We start from the raw sequence: 19,816 nt of genomic DNA on the forward strand, positions 1-19,816 counted from the left end.
GAACTAGCTTTGCAACAAATGAGCTGTAAGCAAAACCATCATGAGTGATCAGTTATTGCTGCTGCTGCTGAGTGAAGCAGCATCTTCCTGTGCTATTGTTGTGCTAATCTTATTGAGGTTATTAACGCTGCTTGGCTGAGATGGCTCAAATGTAGATTTACTCAGTGGTAATAATGCAGAGTTATTCAGGCAGGGTATCTGTCAACCTTTTAACAAAACCATTTACTTTGGTTTATGGAGGGAAAGAAATTCTCCACACAACGAAGGAAAATCCATGGCATCTCCTGCTGTTCACAGTGGAGTCCTCAACAGTAAGACTCAAATATATTTTCAGTTGCTTTAACTGTTAACTTAAGGGCTTTAGGTGTCATTCAAGTCAGATTTCTTTTGTTTTGTTTTTGTTTTTTTTTTTGTATTTTTTATTTTTGTAAGGTACAGCCTTTATGCCAAGGCCTCAGATTCTTCCGGGCTTGTAATTTAGGCAGCTGTACAGACAGTTTCTTTGCAGCCAGTCCAGTCTTAAGAAAGGAAAGGAGCAGACATTATTTTTCATGTTTGACTATGAAAAGAAATCAGTGTTAGTCCCACAGGTTTACTTCATCTGCCCAATGAAAACTAATTTCTCATTCAACATTTATATAGTGCCTATAAAAATGTTCACCCCCTTGGATGTTTTGCCCTTTTATTAAGTCCTGTAGACTGAATAAGGACTACCTCCTGGATTTTCCTATATTTTGCTGCATTAATTTTACCCTCTTCAAGCCTTCCAGGGCCAGCCGCTGAGAAGCATCCCCACAATGTGATGCTGCCACTGCTCTTCAAGGTGCAGATGGTGAATTTGTGGTGATATTCAAGATTTGGTGTCTGCATAATGTAACATCTTGTCTGATTTTGACCATTTTGGTCTCATCAGACCAAAGAAATGTCCTCCACTTGACCATGGAGTCTCCTACATGCCTTTTGGTGAACTTTAGAGGAGATTTAATGAGTTTTCTTCAGCAGTGGCTTTCTCTTTTTAACCCTCCCATAAAGCTTTAACTCGTGAAGAACCTTGGCAACAGTTGTATGCAGACTATCTTCCATCTCATCTGCTAAAGCTTGTTACCCTTTTAGAGTAGTCATCAATGAGATAAGAGATGAGGCTAACCTTGAGAGTATTTTCAACCATGGTTTTCAAATACAATACAACACAATACAATACAATACAAGAACTTTTTTTGGCACATCAGTTATTCTACAAGCTAATCAGTACAGAATGTCACATTATGACAGAGGCCTTTGGTGGTAGAACAGCTCTAATTTGTCTGAACAATGCACTACGGTGTATAAAAGCCAGTCCAGGAGAAAAAATCATGACTGGATTATGAAGTCATAAATTGGCATGAATCAAAACTTTGATTTTCTGAAATGAGTTTTGTTTTAAAGTTTTGACCTGCTGATCTTAAAAAAGTCTGTTTTTTTCCCCCTCATAAATAAACGAGTTTATAATCTTGAATTTTCTGATAATTGTTTCGCATAAATGTTTGACTTTTCGATCCAATCAATTAATTTTTTTTTTTTCATAAAATTTGGGGAATCACAGGCCTTATTCATTTTTAGCCTGACTTTTTTCTGGCCTCCATGCTCTGACTCCCCCCAGTTTTTAGTGTTATTATCGTCCTCTTATCAAAAACAGACATCTGGATCTGCTTCCCCTTTGCCCTATCTCAACCAGTACCTGACTCTACCAATATTTCACGCTCTGCTGCCTTAGCACCATTGATCTCTGTGTGTTTATGGTTGTGTAGGCTCAAGATCAGCACATGTGAATTCATTCAAGCTTAAGTGTTTGTGTACTCATACACACATGTACACCCTACTGTGACACACAGGTGTAGTCACGCATAAGTGAGCAGGCCCGTGTGTGGTGAGTTAGCGTGAAATGGGACAGGTCATGGACATGGCTGGAACACATTGGCAGGTGTTGACATAATCTATGGAGAACAATTTGCACATATTAGCCACAGTTGCCCTTTCACACTCAAGCAGAACAGGTTCAGATCAAATCAATGTTTGAGCTCTCAGAGCTAAATAAGCTCTTAAATTGATCTGTAGGCATATATTCACATCAATAATTTAAATTAAAGGTTAAGCTAAATGTGGGAAAACCTTTCTAAAATGTATCTGAACCTTAAGCACCATCTACATTCTGTTAAGTGACCGTACATTTTCAGTCCATGACATAAGTTCCAACTCTGCACGGGCCTAATGCTCTCTATAAGCTTATTGCCATTTTGACTAGCCCCAGCGTTAAATGGGGTCTTGTGGTCAGCAGCAGCACTTTCTCTGGTCTTCAAGCCAACCCAGAGGCTTTTCTTGCCTGGACATACATGGTGAAATAAATCCTCTGTAATCAAGCAGCTGGAAGGTCTGCTTTGAGGGGATTTGTTGCAGTGTGGCAGGTGCCAATCTGACTGCAATCAGGATTTGTGCAGGCACTACTCCCGATGGCATTTAGCAACTTTAACATGAGCTGATGCCTCAAGACTAATAACAGTAATACAGAGGCTTTCTTGCAAACCTTCTTTGTGCCATTGACAGCTATCGTGAGTGCACTTTATTGATATTTTATTCCATCCAAGGCTGCAGAAAAACAGCCTTTTCAAACCTGGATTTTGCTTGTTCAACCAACTGCATCATCTTGTTCTTGTTCACACTTGTATTTTAGTGTAGTGTACCTCTAGAGGGCAGAGAGCTTAATATGTATGCAACTAACTGATGTGCCAGATGTAAACTACAAACATGGTAACAGTTTAGGATATAACCATTATGTTGATTGTGAGATAAAAAGTAACATTAAATTGACAGCGACAATGTTTTTGTGACATCATTCTCATGGGAAGCCAATGTTGTTGAACGCTGATATTCTGACTACAATGTGCTTATTTTATTGCTACTTTAATGAAAAGTGAGTATAAAGAATATGGTGTGATGCACGATGCTGCCACCACTGTGCGTCACAGTGGTACAATGGTGATGGTGAATTTGTGGTGATGTGTAGCATTTGTTGTCTGCCAAACATAGCGTCTTGTCTGTTGGGGAGAAAGCACCATTTTGGTCTCATCAGACCAAAGAAGTTTCATCCATTTGACCATGGAGTCTCCCACATACCTTTTGGCGAACTCGAGTTCAGATTTATACATTTTCTTCAACAATGGCTTTCTCTTTGCCTCTCTCCCATAAAGCTTTGACTGGTGAGGAACCTGGGTAACAGTTGTATGCAGAGTCACTCTGATTTCTTGCTAGTAGTCATAGGTGTCTTGGTGGCTTCTGTCACTAGTCATCTTCTTGCGTGGTCACTCAGTTTGTGAGGATGGCCTGAGCAAGGCAGATGTACACATGTGCAATATTCCTTTTATCTCTTGATGATAGATTGTACTGGAATTCAGGGGATGTTCAGCACCTTGGGATTTTTTTTTGTATCCATCTCCTGATTTATACTTTTCAAAAAGCTTTTCTCCGGGTAGCTTTGAGTGTTCTCTTGTCGCCATGGGGTAATGGTAGCCAGGAATACAGATAAACCAGTGGCTGGACCTTCCAGATACAGGTCTCTTTATACTACAATCACTTGAGACACATTCATTGCACTAGAAATCTTTTCAATTTTGAATTAAGAGGGTTTTTTTGGCATAAAGCCAAATTATATTGACCATGACTGAGTCATCAAATAAATAAATAAAACATGTAGGTACTGTATGTAAAAGGAACCTTTCAGCCTTTGCACCAGACTCACCTGGCTTTCTGCTAACCACAATGTGCAGTAATAGTACTAAGACAGTCATTTTCATTGACAAAGTACACAGGCAAATGATGTCTATTTTGGATGAAAGCCTACTTTAAAAAGGGAAAATTTGTCTTATCAATTTAATCCACTTGGAGATGTTTTCTCTCGGCTTTCCCACTGCGTTTTGTGTGAAACCAAACATAACAGGCAGTTTGACATCCACTGTATGCGAGACAGGAATAATATAGACACAACCATCTTTCTGTGTGACAAGAAACAGAGCTACCTTGTGCCGCTGAATAAGACTCAAAAGAGTTGTGACAGTCAGTTGGTGTTTGACATTCAGGGAGAAGAATGTATTGAATGTTTTTGTCATTTATGTGTGGATTGCATGTGAAACAGAAAAAGAAACTGAAAGGGAAAAAGAAAAAGAGGCTGAGTTCAAAGAAAAAAAGCAGACAGAGAATAAGAGACGGTTTGTTGAAGACAGAAACTCCCGGAGGCAGTGGGACAGTGGGAGACACACACACATGGACGGGTTGTGTTGTCCCTTCCCTGTCCGTCTATTATTGATGTCAGGCACGGAGGGTTCCCACTCAGCCATCTGTTCTCAGCTCTCCCACGCCGTGCCCCTTTTGCTTCATGCCTACCACTTTGGCAGCCTGGCATAAGCAGAGCAACGGTGCCCTATCAAAGTGTGAATACTTCATAAATATCTCACACTATCAGGGAGTGAGCTGTCGGAGGATGAGCCAAGAGAGAAAGAGATGAGAAAAAAACAGTAATGGGATGAATTTTTCATTAATTCAGCCTCTTTGTTGGATGACTTCCAAAGCATGCATTGATTTGCGGTGTGAAATATAATCACGTCATGACTGCATCAGAAATAAAGAGAATTGGCGGTTTGGGTGTGGTTTGTGATGGACTGTCAATAGTCCTTTTGTGTATGTTTTCAGATCATAATCACATCCCAGCCCCGCCCTCCTACTGTTAATAGCATATGGCTGCAGGTTTGATTCGCTCTATATTGTAAATGATGACCATGCATAATCATCCAAGCCTAGTTGCCAGGGCTTTTTTTAGTCTTCTGATTGGCTGCAGGGTGGTCACATGTGGTGTCACTTTGCCCCAGCTGGCACAAAGGCCACATGTGGTGAGTCTGGAGACTGAGGTGAAAGTGTGGCGTGTGTTTGCAAACACTTGGCATCGCCTTTTCCTTAATCTATTGATGCAGTCTTGATCCCCCCTCCCCCTCTGCCCTCTCACACAAACACACAAACGTCTTATGAAACAAGTGGATTGCAAATGTTGCATGCCAGTCTCGTGCAAAAACTGTGAGCCTCAGTGAGTCTGTCTGACTTCACATGTGCCTTCAATTACATCCTCCTGCCTGATGCAAGGGGTCAAATGTGGGTCAGGGGATGCCAGGGGCTATGGGGGTGGTGATTAAGGTAAGATATTGGTTTGGAGGTTGAGAAATCAAAGCTTTGACTCCATCGTGTGAGTTGTCTTCTCCCAGTTCGTAGAGGAGTGAAAGAAGCTTTATTCTCTGGCTAGCAGTCGGAGTTAAGACCCCCCGCAGAGCACGAGATGAGAGGGAAATTAATAATGTGTAGGGACTCAAAGGCTTTGACTGAACCAAAGGATCAGTGGAGGGTGAGGAGCGTGTATTAGAGGCAGGAAAGGAAACAAACACAGACAAAGAAGGGAGAGAACAACCAGGCGTGAGGGCTACCTTTGAGCAGATAATAGTAAGAAAAGTTGCAATATGAGGGGGATTAAAGAAGTGTTTTTTTCAGATTTGTAGTTAAAAATGATACTCTAAATCTACCAATTACCATCTGCAGGCCTGACAGGGGGACACTTCTTGAAAACTTTCATTGGATTACTTTACGTGTTCAAAACAAAATATAACCCTTGATCCCAGAACATTCTCACCTCTTACTTGTAGAGGAAGGCTTGATCGTTGGAATTTAGCTTGACATTTTAGGCTTCAAAGTATCATGAGTCTGGGTCAGCTTTCAAAAATGAGCAGTTGAGTTGGCGATTGTAAAAGCAACATGCACGGAACTCTAATGAAACTTTCACATTACAACAGAAAACATTCACACAACATTCCACATACAGCGGCTGTGCTGCGATCCACCCTGGATTCATACTGCAGAGCAAATCACTCCCTCTCTAGCCAGTCAGAGCAGTTGTACAACCTGTGCTTCGGTCCCAGAAGTGCAACTCTGCTATGCTTTGTTGGGGGTACACAGCAGGTCTATTTTCAGCACCAGTCACTACCAAACCGTGTTGATCCACGTAGAGCAGATCGATCCAAACAACTGTAAAAACATGCAAACTAACCGGTCAACTTCAAAATACAACAGTGAACGAACAGAAATCAATCAAAATAACGTCTCATCCTGGAGCACAAGCAACAGGTAATCGGGAGGTCTTTTGATAAGTCTTGCCCTTACCAGACGCTTTGTTTGGTAAGTTTCCCAGATGAATGTGAAATATACCCTATGCCAGGGTTTCTCAAACTTTTCAGCCCGCAACCCCCAAAATACAAGTTAAGTGGGGACCCCCACTATACCTGAAGGGGGTTTAAAACAGCCATGCCCATTCAAGAATAGTCATATGCACACAAGGCCACCCATCAGGGTGGATAAAGGGGAGAGCTTTCTGGGGCCCATGGAGGTCAGCAAAATCATGGTCCACTGAAAAGTTATGCTGTTATAACAATATTTATTCTTTTACTTGAATAATAACCACTCTTATCAAAGCAACAGATATTTATATATATATATATATATTTATATATATATATATATATATATATATATTTATCATTTGTGTTATCATATATAGCCTTCTTAAAGGAAGAAATTTTGTAAAGTGGCTAAAAAATGGGCATAACATTTAGTAAAATTTGATTGAAATGGGCAAAAATGGACTTAAACAGTGGTGAAAAGGGTTGAAAGTTGCATGAATTGGTTAGAAATGGGTTTAAAGTTGCAAAAAGGTGTCAAAAGTAGCAAAGAGTTATGGGGAAAAGTGAAGAAAAAAAGAGTTAAAAGGAGGCATAATTCGTGCAATGTGGCAAAATGGGGTGAAGTTGCAATAATGGGCAAAACATAAAGTAAAAATAGGTTAAAATAGCCAAAAATGAACATAAAAAGTGATGAAAAGGGGTTGAAAGTTGCATGAATTGGTTAGAAATGGCTTTAAAGTAGCAATAAGGTGTCAAAAGTGGGAAAAATTTATGGGAAAAAATGAAGAAAAAAGGGTTAGAATTAAGCATAATAGGTGTAAAGTGGCAAAAAAAAATGGGTGTAAAGAGGCAAAAATGGGCCCAATGGTGCAAAACTGATGTTAAGTGGCAGCTAATAGTGGCAAAATGGGGTGGGAAATTGGTTGAAAAGTGTCACAAATACATTCTTTCAACATTAGAACCCAATTATAGATTGACACACTTTTCAGCTCCAAAACAAGGTAACTGTAAGACGGGACACTAGCACCAATGCTACTGATAAAATACTCATGTATTGATATTAATAAAACATCACAACTGAGGAAGGCCCATTTCTTTGGATTGTTAGGGCCCCAGCTAAATCTGTGGGCAGACCTGTGTGCAGATGTACTTTTTTTGGATTTTTTAAAAATTACTTTGATTTCGGCATAAATCTCACCAAATAACACTGTTTTTTTACGTTATATAGACGTAGATTTTGAAATAATTTTAAATAGTTTTGTAGTTTTAAGGCATCTGGCGATCCCCTTTCAGTGTCTTGCGTCCCTGACCCCCACTAAAGAACCACTGACCTGTGCATTGGATATATGAAACAGTGTATTTAGTGTGTCAGCTAAGTGTTTGATGACATGGGAGTCTGAGTGAGCTCTGTGCATTCACATCTCTTTTTGACTGCAGTGAGAATGTAGCTATACCTACATGGATGAATAAATTCAGTAACTGTGTGCATCCAACTGACATTTGATGTACTGGGTCACAATGTGAGAATGTCAGCTGCCCTGTAAACAGATTGCAAATTAGCATGTAGTCACGAACTGCTAGTGTTTTCATTATGGAGACATGTTTTACACATTACAGCGTGAGAGTCGAACATGAACTCCAAAATCAGAACAAATGCCTTAATGTCTAGGAAACTCGAGCTCTAATATTAATAGACTTTACCCAGTGATGTGTGGAAGTCATGCCAGCATGCCCAGTGTTGGCACACTCGTGTCTTGTCTCCCCAGGCTGAGCAGGATTTGGCTCTGCATTAACGTATGGCTCGAAGCCAGCAGCTTCACTCCAGCCTTTGAACCTGAACAGACCTGGATGAGACCAGCTGAGTTAAGCCGGATGTGACCACAGCTGATCACACCACCCAGCCTTTAGTATCAAATATAACCACCTTTCTATGTATCCATCAATCCAGTCATTTAAATGTTACGTTTGTCAGGATACATTTTCTGATTCTTTTTGTGTAAATAATAAATTTTGTCAGAATGACAGATTATAAGACAGAAAAAGGAGCTAATAATGTTTATGGGGCAGTATGCCATATGTGATCCCTCCCTGAAGCAGGGCCAGGTGGGCAGCATGCCACCCAGCAGCACAATGGGTTTATCCACAGTGATTTATTAAAGACATTGGCTAAGCAGGGACGCTAAGCTAAATTAGCAATCTATTCTACTAGACCCCATCTCCATTCCCCCCTTTCCTTTTTTGGTCTCTGTCTGCAAAATGCAGTTAGAATATCTGTAAAGGAGGTGTGTAATGGTAGAGTGGACCCATATTGGAGCCATTAAGCATGAACACGACTGCCTATTACACGGGTCTTTAACGACACAGAGGAATAACCCCTTATCATCCTGTCGAGCAATAGCCCCTTCGAGGTTTCCCTCCATAGAGCGGTTAGATGTAAATGACTGTGATGTATACGCACTCCGTAACAGTGGTCCATGTAATCCCTCCACTCTACTACTGATTATGTTAAACACAAGAACAACTTGAATACAGAGATTGAAAGGTTTTGGTCAAGAGTGCTTTAATGTGAGTACTTTGTGGAACTAAAGTGGTTGTCTTCTCTTCACAACAGCCATTAGCAGCGCCTCATCTTCAGTGTTAAATGCTACGTGTGCTGAGATTGTTGCATTGTGTGTTTAGAGAAGAGGGTGTTTGATGAGAGGCTCCAGATGACACACCTGCCAGAGACGAGGGGTTGAGATAACAATTTTCTCCTCCCTGTCGAGGAGACAGCTGGCAGTGCCACAGCATTGCAAGCCCAAATACACCCAGGAGTGGGTAATGAGCCGTAGGAGACAGGGTTTGTGTTCGGGTGTGTGTTTCTGTGGATGTGTGTGTTGGGTCGGTAGTTCCTTCATCTTTTTGAACCAGCCTCTGTAGACCCTGGAAGCCCACCATCTGCAGTCCTCCACCATAAGCCCACTTGTGTGTGACTCTAAAGCAGCGTTAAATCAGCTCAGATACGGTCCATGTTTCACCTCAGACTAAATGAAAACTGTAGAGGCTAAAAGGAAAGTTTCAAAGTTAAATAACAAGTAAAATAAACGGTCGAAAAGCAAATACAAGGGTAAAGTGTGGAACTACCATCTAAGCAAAGTCATCCCCAACCACTCGTGACTATGCGCCACATGTCTTTGCATGTCAACATTGACATGGTGGCATGCATTAAGTTTACACACAGTCCTGTGTGGTTCTGCATTTACTTAAGAAACACACGAGATGCTTGATAATCTCCCTTGACGAACATGGAATGCTAAAATAAAATTAACATTTTCTTTAAACTTGTAGCTCATACAACAGCACAGTTCATTAATGCAGCCTCCTCTGTGGAGTATCTTATACGAGTTCTTTATTGTTGCCTCTGACTGTTTAGCTAATAGATTCCTTTCATTATTTTTGTTTACCATTGTGAATTGCTGCATATGATAATTTGTTACAGTGTTAGTTGCAGTTTGATTATATGTTTTAAGTAAGTTTTCAGTTAATTGTCTGGGAAAATCTGTTTGCTTTTTTTTTTTTATTGATGTTTGCACCCAGCTGATGATGATGATTGCTGTATTGTTGAATCCAGGATATACAGATGAGGAGGAAATAATCAGCCCCCCCCCCCATGAAAATGTCCTTTTTCTTATCCAAGTGCTTTTAAACAGAGCAAGGAATTTTTTTAAACAACTTTTCCAAACATCCTCATTTTATTTTTGATGCTGCAAACAGAAACAAAATTACTCAACTAAAACCAAAAAACTACCAGGGTCTAAATTAGTAGCCCCCTTTAAAGCGGACCTTTTCGTTGAGCCATAGCACAAACCAATGTTCAGTCAGGGCCACTTTGCCACAAACATGGTTTGCAGCTATAAATAGTTCTTTATTGGTAGTTATTAATTAGCACTTATGTTGTTATGTATGCTATTCTGAAATCCCTCTGCCCATCCACAAGCCTGCATGGAAAGCATCAAGCAGTAGACATTGATTAAGTCAGAAGCAGAATAAGGAGGAGCTTGGGTGGAGGAGGGTTGCAAGAGCAGCTTGCAGAGAGAGTGACAGTTCAAATAAGGCAGCATGAGGCGATTAGCCAAAAGTGCGAGTAGAGCAAATATGCCGGCCGTCAGCTTGTGTGAGATCAGCTAATTCTCCATGGCCTGCCTGAACTCACGTTGTATGCTCGATTTGTGTTTTAATGCTGTAAGCTCAGCGCTTGTAAAATCAAGTTAAAACTGAGGGTTATCTTCAATTTACACACAGTATAAAAAACTTCATTACACATGACTTCATCACTTCCAGTAACAATAGAGCATATCCCAGCATTTTATACTGGAAAACAATTACACTATTATGTTGCTGCAGCTGACCCTTTACAGGAAAAAATAGGTATTAAGAGTGCCTCTTTCTATGCTGGATTTTACGGAAATTATTAAGTCTATCCTATATACTAATTTATACATAATTATTTCATTTAATTATTTAAATTTTAGCTGTTCTAGTTACTTCAATTATTTGAGCTTATCATTCCCTTTCACTGTGTATAATTCCATTTTCACCGGTCTGCTTTTTTTCACAGTTTTGTTTGATTTGGCTGCGTGCCATTAGCTTCCCCAAAGCGTGCAGAGAAATCCTGAAGGCTGCATAAAATGCTACAGTATGAAATTATAATAGCCATGTCAATAAAACACAACACTCTAAACATTACAAATTGAATGAAATGATTCTGCAAATAAATTGGTAAACAATTGAGCCATTGATTGTGTTTTAACTGTTTATCTCTTTGTTTGTTTCAGGTAATCTCCGCTCTGTCAAGGATCTCCCACCACAGCATCGCACAAATCAAAGGCATTAGGTATGTAACTCATTCGTTATTCCCTCATTTATTACCTGATGAGCCAAAACACTCAGAAGTATCAGTGTCAGGGAATCCATTTGGATGAATTTTTTGACACATTTGCATAAAGACCTACATTAAGATGGAGGTGGCTATCATCTGGTGCTCATTTAACAGTCAATTCACCTTTTAGGCAATTAGCAGCAGCTTTTAGCTGCTTTGTCTTTCAGGGAATGAAATAATCCAAAACACATTCCCATCTGTCACTCAAGCAGTGCTGCAGCACACTCTTTATGTAGGGTTTAGTAGTACATCATAAGCCTGAGTGAGGGCTCTGTGTTGTAAACTGGGGTTGTCATTTTTTCACAGATGATAATGTTCTGAGAAAATCCTTCACCTTGTGCATCAGGCTGGGAATTGGCTGCTGATTTCTCTTCATTTGCTCAATCTGCTTGGAGCTTGGTGGCCCACCGTTGCCACATAAAAAGACACTTTATCTGTCTGAGCAACGAGTTGATGGAGCACAGTCATTAAGGGTCATGCCAAGAAATGAGGGAAAAGAGAGGGAAAGTGTGTGATAGAGAATGAGAGAGTGAGAGAAAAAAGAGGGGGCAAGTCCCTTTCCATTAATAAAGACAACGCAACCTGCTGACTGCTGGCTAATTCTCTGCTTGTTCACGCTGACCACGTTGCTTTGTGGTGTCAAAATCAAGACTCATTTATCACAGTGTAAATCACACTTTGGAATTTCTGACACTGAGTTACTTTAACCTCAGCAGGCATGCTATTAATGAAATAAAAAGCTATTATTATTAAAGATTATGATTGTATGATTGTTGGCAGGAAGTGAAGACCTTGTTGGTTACAAAATAAAAAGAAATATTGCACTGAAGTAAGGTGAAGGGTGTTGCAGAACTAATTAGAAAGCATGCAGTTTCATCAACTTTGATTGATGATAGATTATCCACCTGGCTGATGACAATGCATCCCACCTGTTTGATCTGATAACAAGTAGACTACATGTAAGTACAGGTGTTTACCTTTTTTAGTCTCCTATGAGAACTTGAGCTCATGCCACTTCATGCATGTTGATGGGATGTCTCTCCCTTTTCTGATTCATGAGTGTTTACACTACTGGACCACTGAGGACAAATGCATGCCAGACCACCTCTGTACGTGGTCTGAGCTGTCAGATCTCAATCCATCCGCTGGAGGCTTTGGGGTGCGTTCACACCTAGCATTAAAGCTATCCACTTGCTGTTTTTAGATCATCCAGGAGGCATGTTAATGCAAGGTGTAAACAGCCGCCACACTGAATAATGAGAGCAAGTTAAAGCTTTTACTAAAGTGTAGCTGACTTACCAGACTCTTATTAACTAAGCAGAGAGTGTAAAATCAGCCCACAGAGTTGATACAACCTTCCCCTCCTCATTTTAACTCATTAGTATGCCTCCTTTTCAACCTTCATTGCAACTAGGGTCTATGTCTCTGATGCAGTGCCAGTCTATGAATTTGTTTGAGCCTCTTCCATGAAGAAATAACACAGATTTGATTTACTTTTATAGTCCATTGGCATCTTTTTAAGATATCTCTTTGAATCATTTACGATACAAAGACAACTTTTATTCACTTGCTGACTTTTGTCCCGCTTTTTTTTCCTCTTAAAAGTATTCATTCAGGCACCATTTAGGCACTTGCACCATTTAAAAAGTACCAGTTTAGCACCGGTATCAGAAAACCCAAATAATCCCCAAACCTCCTTTTCAGTCCTGGTTTGAAGTTAAGAGTTTGCAGCTGACTATTCAGTAACTCTTTGCATTTTGCATCCAACTACTGAAGAAGTGCCTGGCCACTGAAGTGTGCTTGTGCACAATGAAATCCTTTTAGCCCTGAAGGTTACCCTGACCTTCCACCCTACTGTGGAAACACAATCAGCTTATGGGAATCAATAAAGTGTGGCTTCATCAGGAAAGTCCAGTATAGTCTAATCTGTGGTACATGGAACTAAAGTCTCTTAATAACTGTAAATAGATGTATTACTGTAGTTATAATGTCCAAAGAGTCATTTACAGTTGCATTTTTAAAGCTACTGTGAGGATTTTAAGATTGTTATGAAAATGAATAAAAATTAGGATTATTATCCCTACATGACCAACAGATACAAACAAGATGTTTTAGGACAAGACCATTTTTTGTTTTTTGGGTATTTTTTTGTCATCCTTGTAAACACTGGTGTTGGTTTGAATTTTTTAAATTGTTGCATCTCTAGATTACATGTTAGACATTTCATTAAAGAAGGATGAAGGTGTCTATGCATGTAGAGAACAAGATGAGCAAAATGAATGAATTCTCCAAACTTAGACCCCCTGGGCACTTATGAACTCTGATGTACAAGTTTAAAAGGCAAAGGAGGAGGTTGATTTGCCAATTGTATCAGTGTCATTTGGGTATCTGAACTGTGACTCATTTTACTTAATATACATTAATTTAAAATACACCGGTGCCTGAGGGGGCACCGGCCCTGTAGGTGGGTTTTATTTCTGTCTGTCCTGTTCTTTACAGCTGATGTAACAAAAGCTAATGTAGGTCTATACTGGGCAAAGTCTTGCTGTAGATCCAAAGAAAACTGCAGCCACGCAAGTTTTAAACAGTGTGAATTTTTCATCTACTAGTGCTATTTAACTGGTTTGTAAAGCGTTCCAGATAACTTGTTAAATCAACATTTTGTAATACTGTGACACACGTTGCAGTAGCAGTACAGATTGATTTTTGTACATTTTTCATGTACGACAGTAAACGGCTTAAAGCATCTGCCTTTATATAATTGCATTAATTACAGTATTTAGAGGCCAAGGGCATGTTGCACATGTGTGAAGAGGTTTGAGGCCATGCACTAAATGATAGCATGAACAGGATGTTGCTATTAAACAAAACACTTACATAGTATAATTGTTCACTGACCTCTTTGGCCTTTCTAAAGGCCCTCCTCACCCACGTCTTAGTCATTCTGCTCAGGGCAAGGTGAGCTTCAGTCCACGGTCCAAGGAGCTGTCAGACTTCTTCTGTCTCACATCAGAGCCTCTGTCATCTGTGTACAGGTTTGACCAACAGATATAAACACACACACACACAATATAAAAAAACATGTCGTGTACTAGCAGACATTCTTTACACTATCTTTAGGGATGGACAAAATAGTGTACTCCTGAACACATTAACACACACAGCCCTAGCTGGATATCATTCCTCTCCAAATGCGTCTCCAGGGACTTCTTGTGACTGGATCTAATGTTTTTGCTTTAAATGCAGAGTAACATGAAGCTTCATTCACCTTCACTAGTGTTCAAAAAGCATTAAATAGTTGGGCAAATGACGGCCCTTCACCTCATCAAAGTGGCCTTGAATTCAATAACAAATTACAATAAATTTTAAACCTTTAGAAAGCTGTTAAAATCTGCCATGAAATCCTGAAGAGAAACATTTCTCTTGTGATAGATTGCTACTGGTATATGATTAGTTATTTTATTACATTTTTTTTTTATGAAACAATATAAAATGTCTTTCAATTTCATTTGATTATATATATATATTCTATTTTTGTTTTATTTTTATTAACCTTTACTTTTACATTTCTTTTTTACATTTTTTAATATACTTCATTTATAGTTTCTGATTTCATTAAAAAAAAATCTTCAGTTATGAATTTCTTTTATTTCTATTTTTGATTACATTTTCTTGTTTGTTATTTTTAACTTCATTTTTCTTCTTCTTTTTTTTTTTTTTCCATTTTTGATTTATTTTTATTTGGGTTCCAAATTATTTTTCATCTAGTTTTTGGATTTCATCAAAATTTGAATTTTAATAATTTAACAATCCACTTTTTTTTCACTTTTAATTTTTCAAATTGTAGTTTTCTTAAATTTTATATGTAAATTTTATGTTCTAATTTTTTATTCATTAAAATTTCTTTTTAAAAATATTAGATTTATGTTTGGTATTTTAATTTCATGGAAATATTTTTTTGTTCTAAATTTTTGTTTCCTTCTTTCCCCTTTTTTCCTTTGTAAGTTATAAATTTTTTAATTCCATACTTTTTTCATTTTTTAAATGTATTTCTTACTTTTTCTTTGTTGTATTGGCAATTGGCATTTTTTTTCTGTGAAATCTTTTCACATGCATCAATTAATGCACATATATGCGTCACGTAATACACCAAGTAAGTATAATATTCACTGCGTTAAACAAGCAGCTCAAAATTGATTTAGTTTTGTGTATGTGTCATTAAATAAACTATTTCTATCTGCACATGAGTTTAAAAAGACAAATGTTGCTATAATAGATAATCAGTAACACAGCATGTTCTTCCTTTCATTGAATTATTTGTAATCACAGGGGTTAGATTGAGAATATCCAACAGTCTGTAACAATTTGGCACATTGGCTTTGACAGTAGAATTAATGCAGCCATCTTGGTAACCAAACTTGCCCGACCTTGCTTTAAACTATGATGAGAGACAGTGATGCAGAACATACACAAGGAGAAATGCACAGAAGTGCATAAAAATAGACAAAGCACTCTGGGTAATTAACCCACAGACTGACATTTTGAAACATCTGTGTCATTACTGCGCTTCATTTATATAAACTGATAAGCAGCTCAAGGATCACATGTCATGATTGCATCATTCACAGCATGTGGAAAAGTGCACCATATACTGTTGCAGGCTGTGCACAGAAATACAGGACAGATTTTGCCCCTTATTGAGTCAGATAGTAGATTTATTATGTCAGCCTGATTAAAGGTGTAATCTGAAAGGGAGAATATTGCCACCTTAGGGTCAGACATGCTTCTGAAGGGACCATGCACAGCTCCACAGCAGTTTTATTGGCACCTGGCATTAATGCTTTCTATTGTTTTTAATCCATTGGCAGTTAAGTTTTCACACGTGGTACAACCATGTCATCTAGTACTGCATCACATCTAGACACAAATAAACAACAGAAAACTTTTTTTTAAATTGAGAAAAAAAAAGTTGTACATAGCTTTGATTTTGTGTGAGTTCATGGCTTTTAAGATATTTGACATTCATTACCCATTCTGATTACAAACAAGATAATGCCATGTATATTTTAGGAAATACGACATAAGAGATATAAATGAGATCAAACTTAAAATAACATTTTACTTAAGCAGGAAATTTTCTTCATTTTCACATAAAAGCTAGTTTGGTGATAATGTGAATCAACCAACTATCACCATTTTTAGGCAGACTAATAATCAAATTATTGAAATCCAAAGCAACATTCTGTTTTTGGATTAGTCCTCATGAGCAGGTGGAAGATCTGTGCCTGAGGATCCTGGGTGATGTCTTGCCAGACGCTGCATGAACTGAGTCGTACCTTCAAGGCTCGTGTAACGTTTTTCCATTTCTAATGTTTCATAAAAAGAAATGGTTCTGTTGGCAAAAGCTCAGACTAAATAATAAGAGGAAACAGGTGTGCTTTTCCTCCCATGAATTTCTGATTTTGCTTTGATCTTTTTCACCTAAAAGAAATGAGCAAAAAGAGCAAACACTGAAAGGATGACAGAAAGGTCAACTTTTGTCTCAAAGGATTTTAACTACTGCCAACAGAAGACACAAGACATTTTCTTCCATGTAGCATTTGAATCAAATCTATTTTCTTTCACTTTAAGGTCCAACAAGATGTTTTTATTTTTGATTTTCATATTCAGAGGGAAATTTCTGTGATTTAAGCTTTTAAGTTCTGTTTTGTTGACTAAGATTTTTTATTCCTGCACTTTATTAGACCAGTGGATAGAACAGAAGTCAGGGAGAGAGAGGAAGGAATGACATGAAAGGAAGTAGCCAGAGGCTGAACTTCAACTTGGGCAGTCGGCAGAGGATGGTACAATTCACATTTTTCAGCTCTCAGCATCCAGAACACAACTGATCCCTCAGAATCAGCCTTTAGTTCATTTGGAACATCGCCGTACTGGTCAATTTCAATTCTTCCCTACAGACCGAAAGTGTTAAATTCTTACAAAAAAAAACTCTATAAGTATGAAGGGGCTATGAAGAGTAAATGAGATTTTTTTGTTTTCTTTAAAAACTGTAACCTACGTAAATAACCTGCTGTTGCCATTTTACCCATTTTTGCCACTTTTTGCCCATTATTTACTCCTTCAAGCCATTGTGCTATTTTTAACTGCTTTTCACCACTTTTAACAACTTTTCAGCTCAATTTTTACCCTTTTTTGCCATTTTTATATACTTTTTTTTACTTTTAAATCAGTTTTGCCACTTGTCACTCATTTTCCCAGTTTTAACTTATCATTGCCGCTTTCATCCCCTTTTCACCCATTTTTGCCTCTTTTTGCCATATTTTACCATTGTTGCACTGTTGCCACTCTCACTAATTTTTGCCACTTTTTGCCAATTATTGATATTACTCTGTAACCCCCTTTCACCCTATTTTTCCTGCCATTTTTGACCAATGTTTGCCAATTTTCAACTTTTTTGCCTCTATGGCGATTTTTTAATCATTCTTATCTTAATGTTGTTAAATATGGTTAGCGCAGATTCATTTTCCAATGGACCATGATTTTCTCTACCTCCATGTGCCCTTCATTTGACTGGGCCCCTAAAGGCTGTCCCCTTTATCCCTGCTTATCAGCGGCCTTCCTGGTGGTCAGAGGCTTTTATCATTGCAGTCTGATTAACCTAGTTATAAGGATAAGAGGCCAAATGAGGGGGGTATAAAGTACCATGTTAGTAATCTACCATCTTCACTTCCTAAGGGCTGTGTTCTTGATGCCCAGGCAGTAACTCAACTCTCCTTAACCGCTGAAATACAGACACAACATCAGGCCACCTGTGAATGAGTTAAAGATGGCCAGAGTGCTCCTCATTGTGTTAAAAATGTGAGTAGCACTGCCACAGGCATGTCCATTGATGTTCTGCTGAAGCTCATTGATGTTCATGTCTGTTCACTGTAACCAGACATCGACAGTTGCTGTCATCGCCTCTGCGACAGCATTCCAGCCCTTTTTGGCCTGCTCTGCAGATTCACTAATGAAAAACACGTCTGTTTTTTGTCCTTCATCTTGCTGTTTCTTTCTTTTTCTTTCTTTCTTACAGCTTGATATGTTTTCTCCTGCAATCCAAAAGTTTAATTCTGGCACTGCACTACATATATATATTTTATGACTCATTTTTATTTCAGTTCTACGTTTTGTCTTCCACATTCAACCTTCTTGTATCTCCCTCTCCCCTCTTCTTTGAACTACTTGAACCGCGATCCTGTCTACATCCTTCTCTAATCTTAAAAACTGTCTGTCAAAACCACAAGTCTATCCCAGTCATCTCTCTCTGTGTCTAAAACTGTAAATCCTCTTTGTGGTGAGGCATCATGTTCCTGTCTCTTTATGCCCTCAGACTTGACCTCATGTTTCTCACAGCTTATCTTCACTCTAAGCCCACGTCATGGTCTCTCCTGTTATTCTTCCCATCCTTCATACTGCTTATCTTTACTCTCCTCAGCTAACCCTACTGCAACCTTTAACTTGTCAGAGCTTCACTGTCCTAGTTCATCATTGATCCCTGCTGGTGCAGTGTTTGGGCTGGGGGATCGAGGTCGTTGTGTTCAAGAGAGTCAGCTCAGCATGGTGGCAGGGATCAGATGAGGAAAAAGTCTGATATCTCATTTCCTGATATTTTATCACCTAATTTCTTATGTCTGGTGTGTATTTCAATTGGAATTGACTTACAAATAATGTGTACAATTCCACCATAGGGGCTCCTAATCAAAACAATGATTCAATATTACGTATAGAGATCTGGACAGCTCAGCTCTATCTATCTCCACTGTTTTCTGTTTGGCCAGATTTCATGTCTGTCATTAGGCTGATCCATCTTGCAAAGCTCCAACCTGAAATGGTAGTGCCAGGTCTGAAAACAGACCTTACCAATCAGTGTCATTTAAGAACGAGGCTGTAGCTACAGGCAGGGTTTGCTTGTAACGGATGTCAAAGCAATGGCTGCCGCCAGTGTCAGCTTGGATGTACCTGCTGTGTAACTGTGAGTTTGCAGTAGTAACAGGTGTGGTTTAGTTGTACTGTTAGTCGGTGTATACAATGGCTTTATCATAATGGTTCTATCAGAACTGGAGCATATTTCTCTCCTAAAACAAGAGCCAGTAGCCTCAGTGAAAGCTTCTTTTGGCAGAGAAGATGTTTTTGCACTTCTCTGGCCAGACTCGGCATGAGTTTCATCCACCAACAAGCTCCACTGTTTATAAACTACGACAGCTCCTTACTGCTGAGCTTATATTACGTACCAGGCTTCACATGTCTACTACCTCATTTTGTCTTGTCGCTATGATTGGCCTTTAGTTGATGTGACAGACAGAACATCCAATCACATTCTGAGTTTTTTTCTAAGGTCCTGCCCATCCCAAACATTTTTTATGGGAGGTTTCCCAGATGAATGTGAAATATATCCTATGTGGTGGTGATATGAAACAGTCTGTCTGGCGTGCCAGGTTACTGTTTTAGACTGACTGACTGTTTAATGAAAACGGCACCTCACAAGGTCTAATCCCTAAACAGAAAAATCAAGCTTTTGTTTTCATCTGTGGATTTCTTCTAAAAAGAGAGAAAAGCATTTCAACATTCATACAGTAATGGACCCCTGAATGCACATGTGTTCTGGGTTCAC

The 19,816-nt window shown here is 38.9% G+C and overlaps 1 protein-coding gene across 8 annotated transcripts in view; it reads left to right on the forward strand.

The window, feature by feature from the left end:
• vav2 (vav 2 guanine nucleotide exchange factor) overlaps positions 1-19,816 on the forward strand; it is a 324,026-nt gene that overhangs the window by 207,449 nt on the left and 96,761 nt on the right. For all 8 annotated transcript variants that reach the window (XM_041811125.1, XM_041811131.1, XM_041811128.1 and 5 more), the window contains exon 3: positions 11,060-11,118. In XM_041811125.1, the coding sequence (XP_041667059.1) occupies positions 11,060-11,118 (59 nt within the window). The remainder of the gene's footprint in view (positions 1-11,059; positions 11,119-19,816) is intronic.

This window comes from Cheilinus undulatus, linkage group 17 (genome assembly GCF_018320785.1).
Source record: "Cheilinus undulatus linkage group 17, ASM1832078v1, whole genome shotgun sequence".
Lineage (NCBI taxonomy): Eukaryota > Metazoa > Chordata > Actinopteri > Labriformes > Labridae > Cheilinus > Cheilinus undulatus.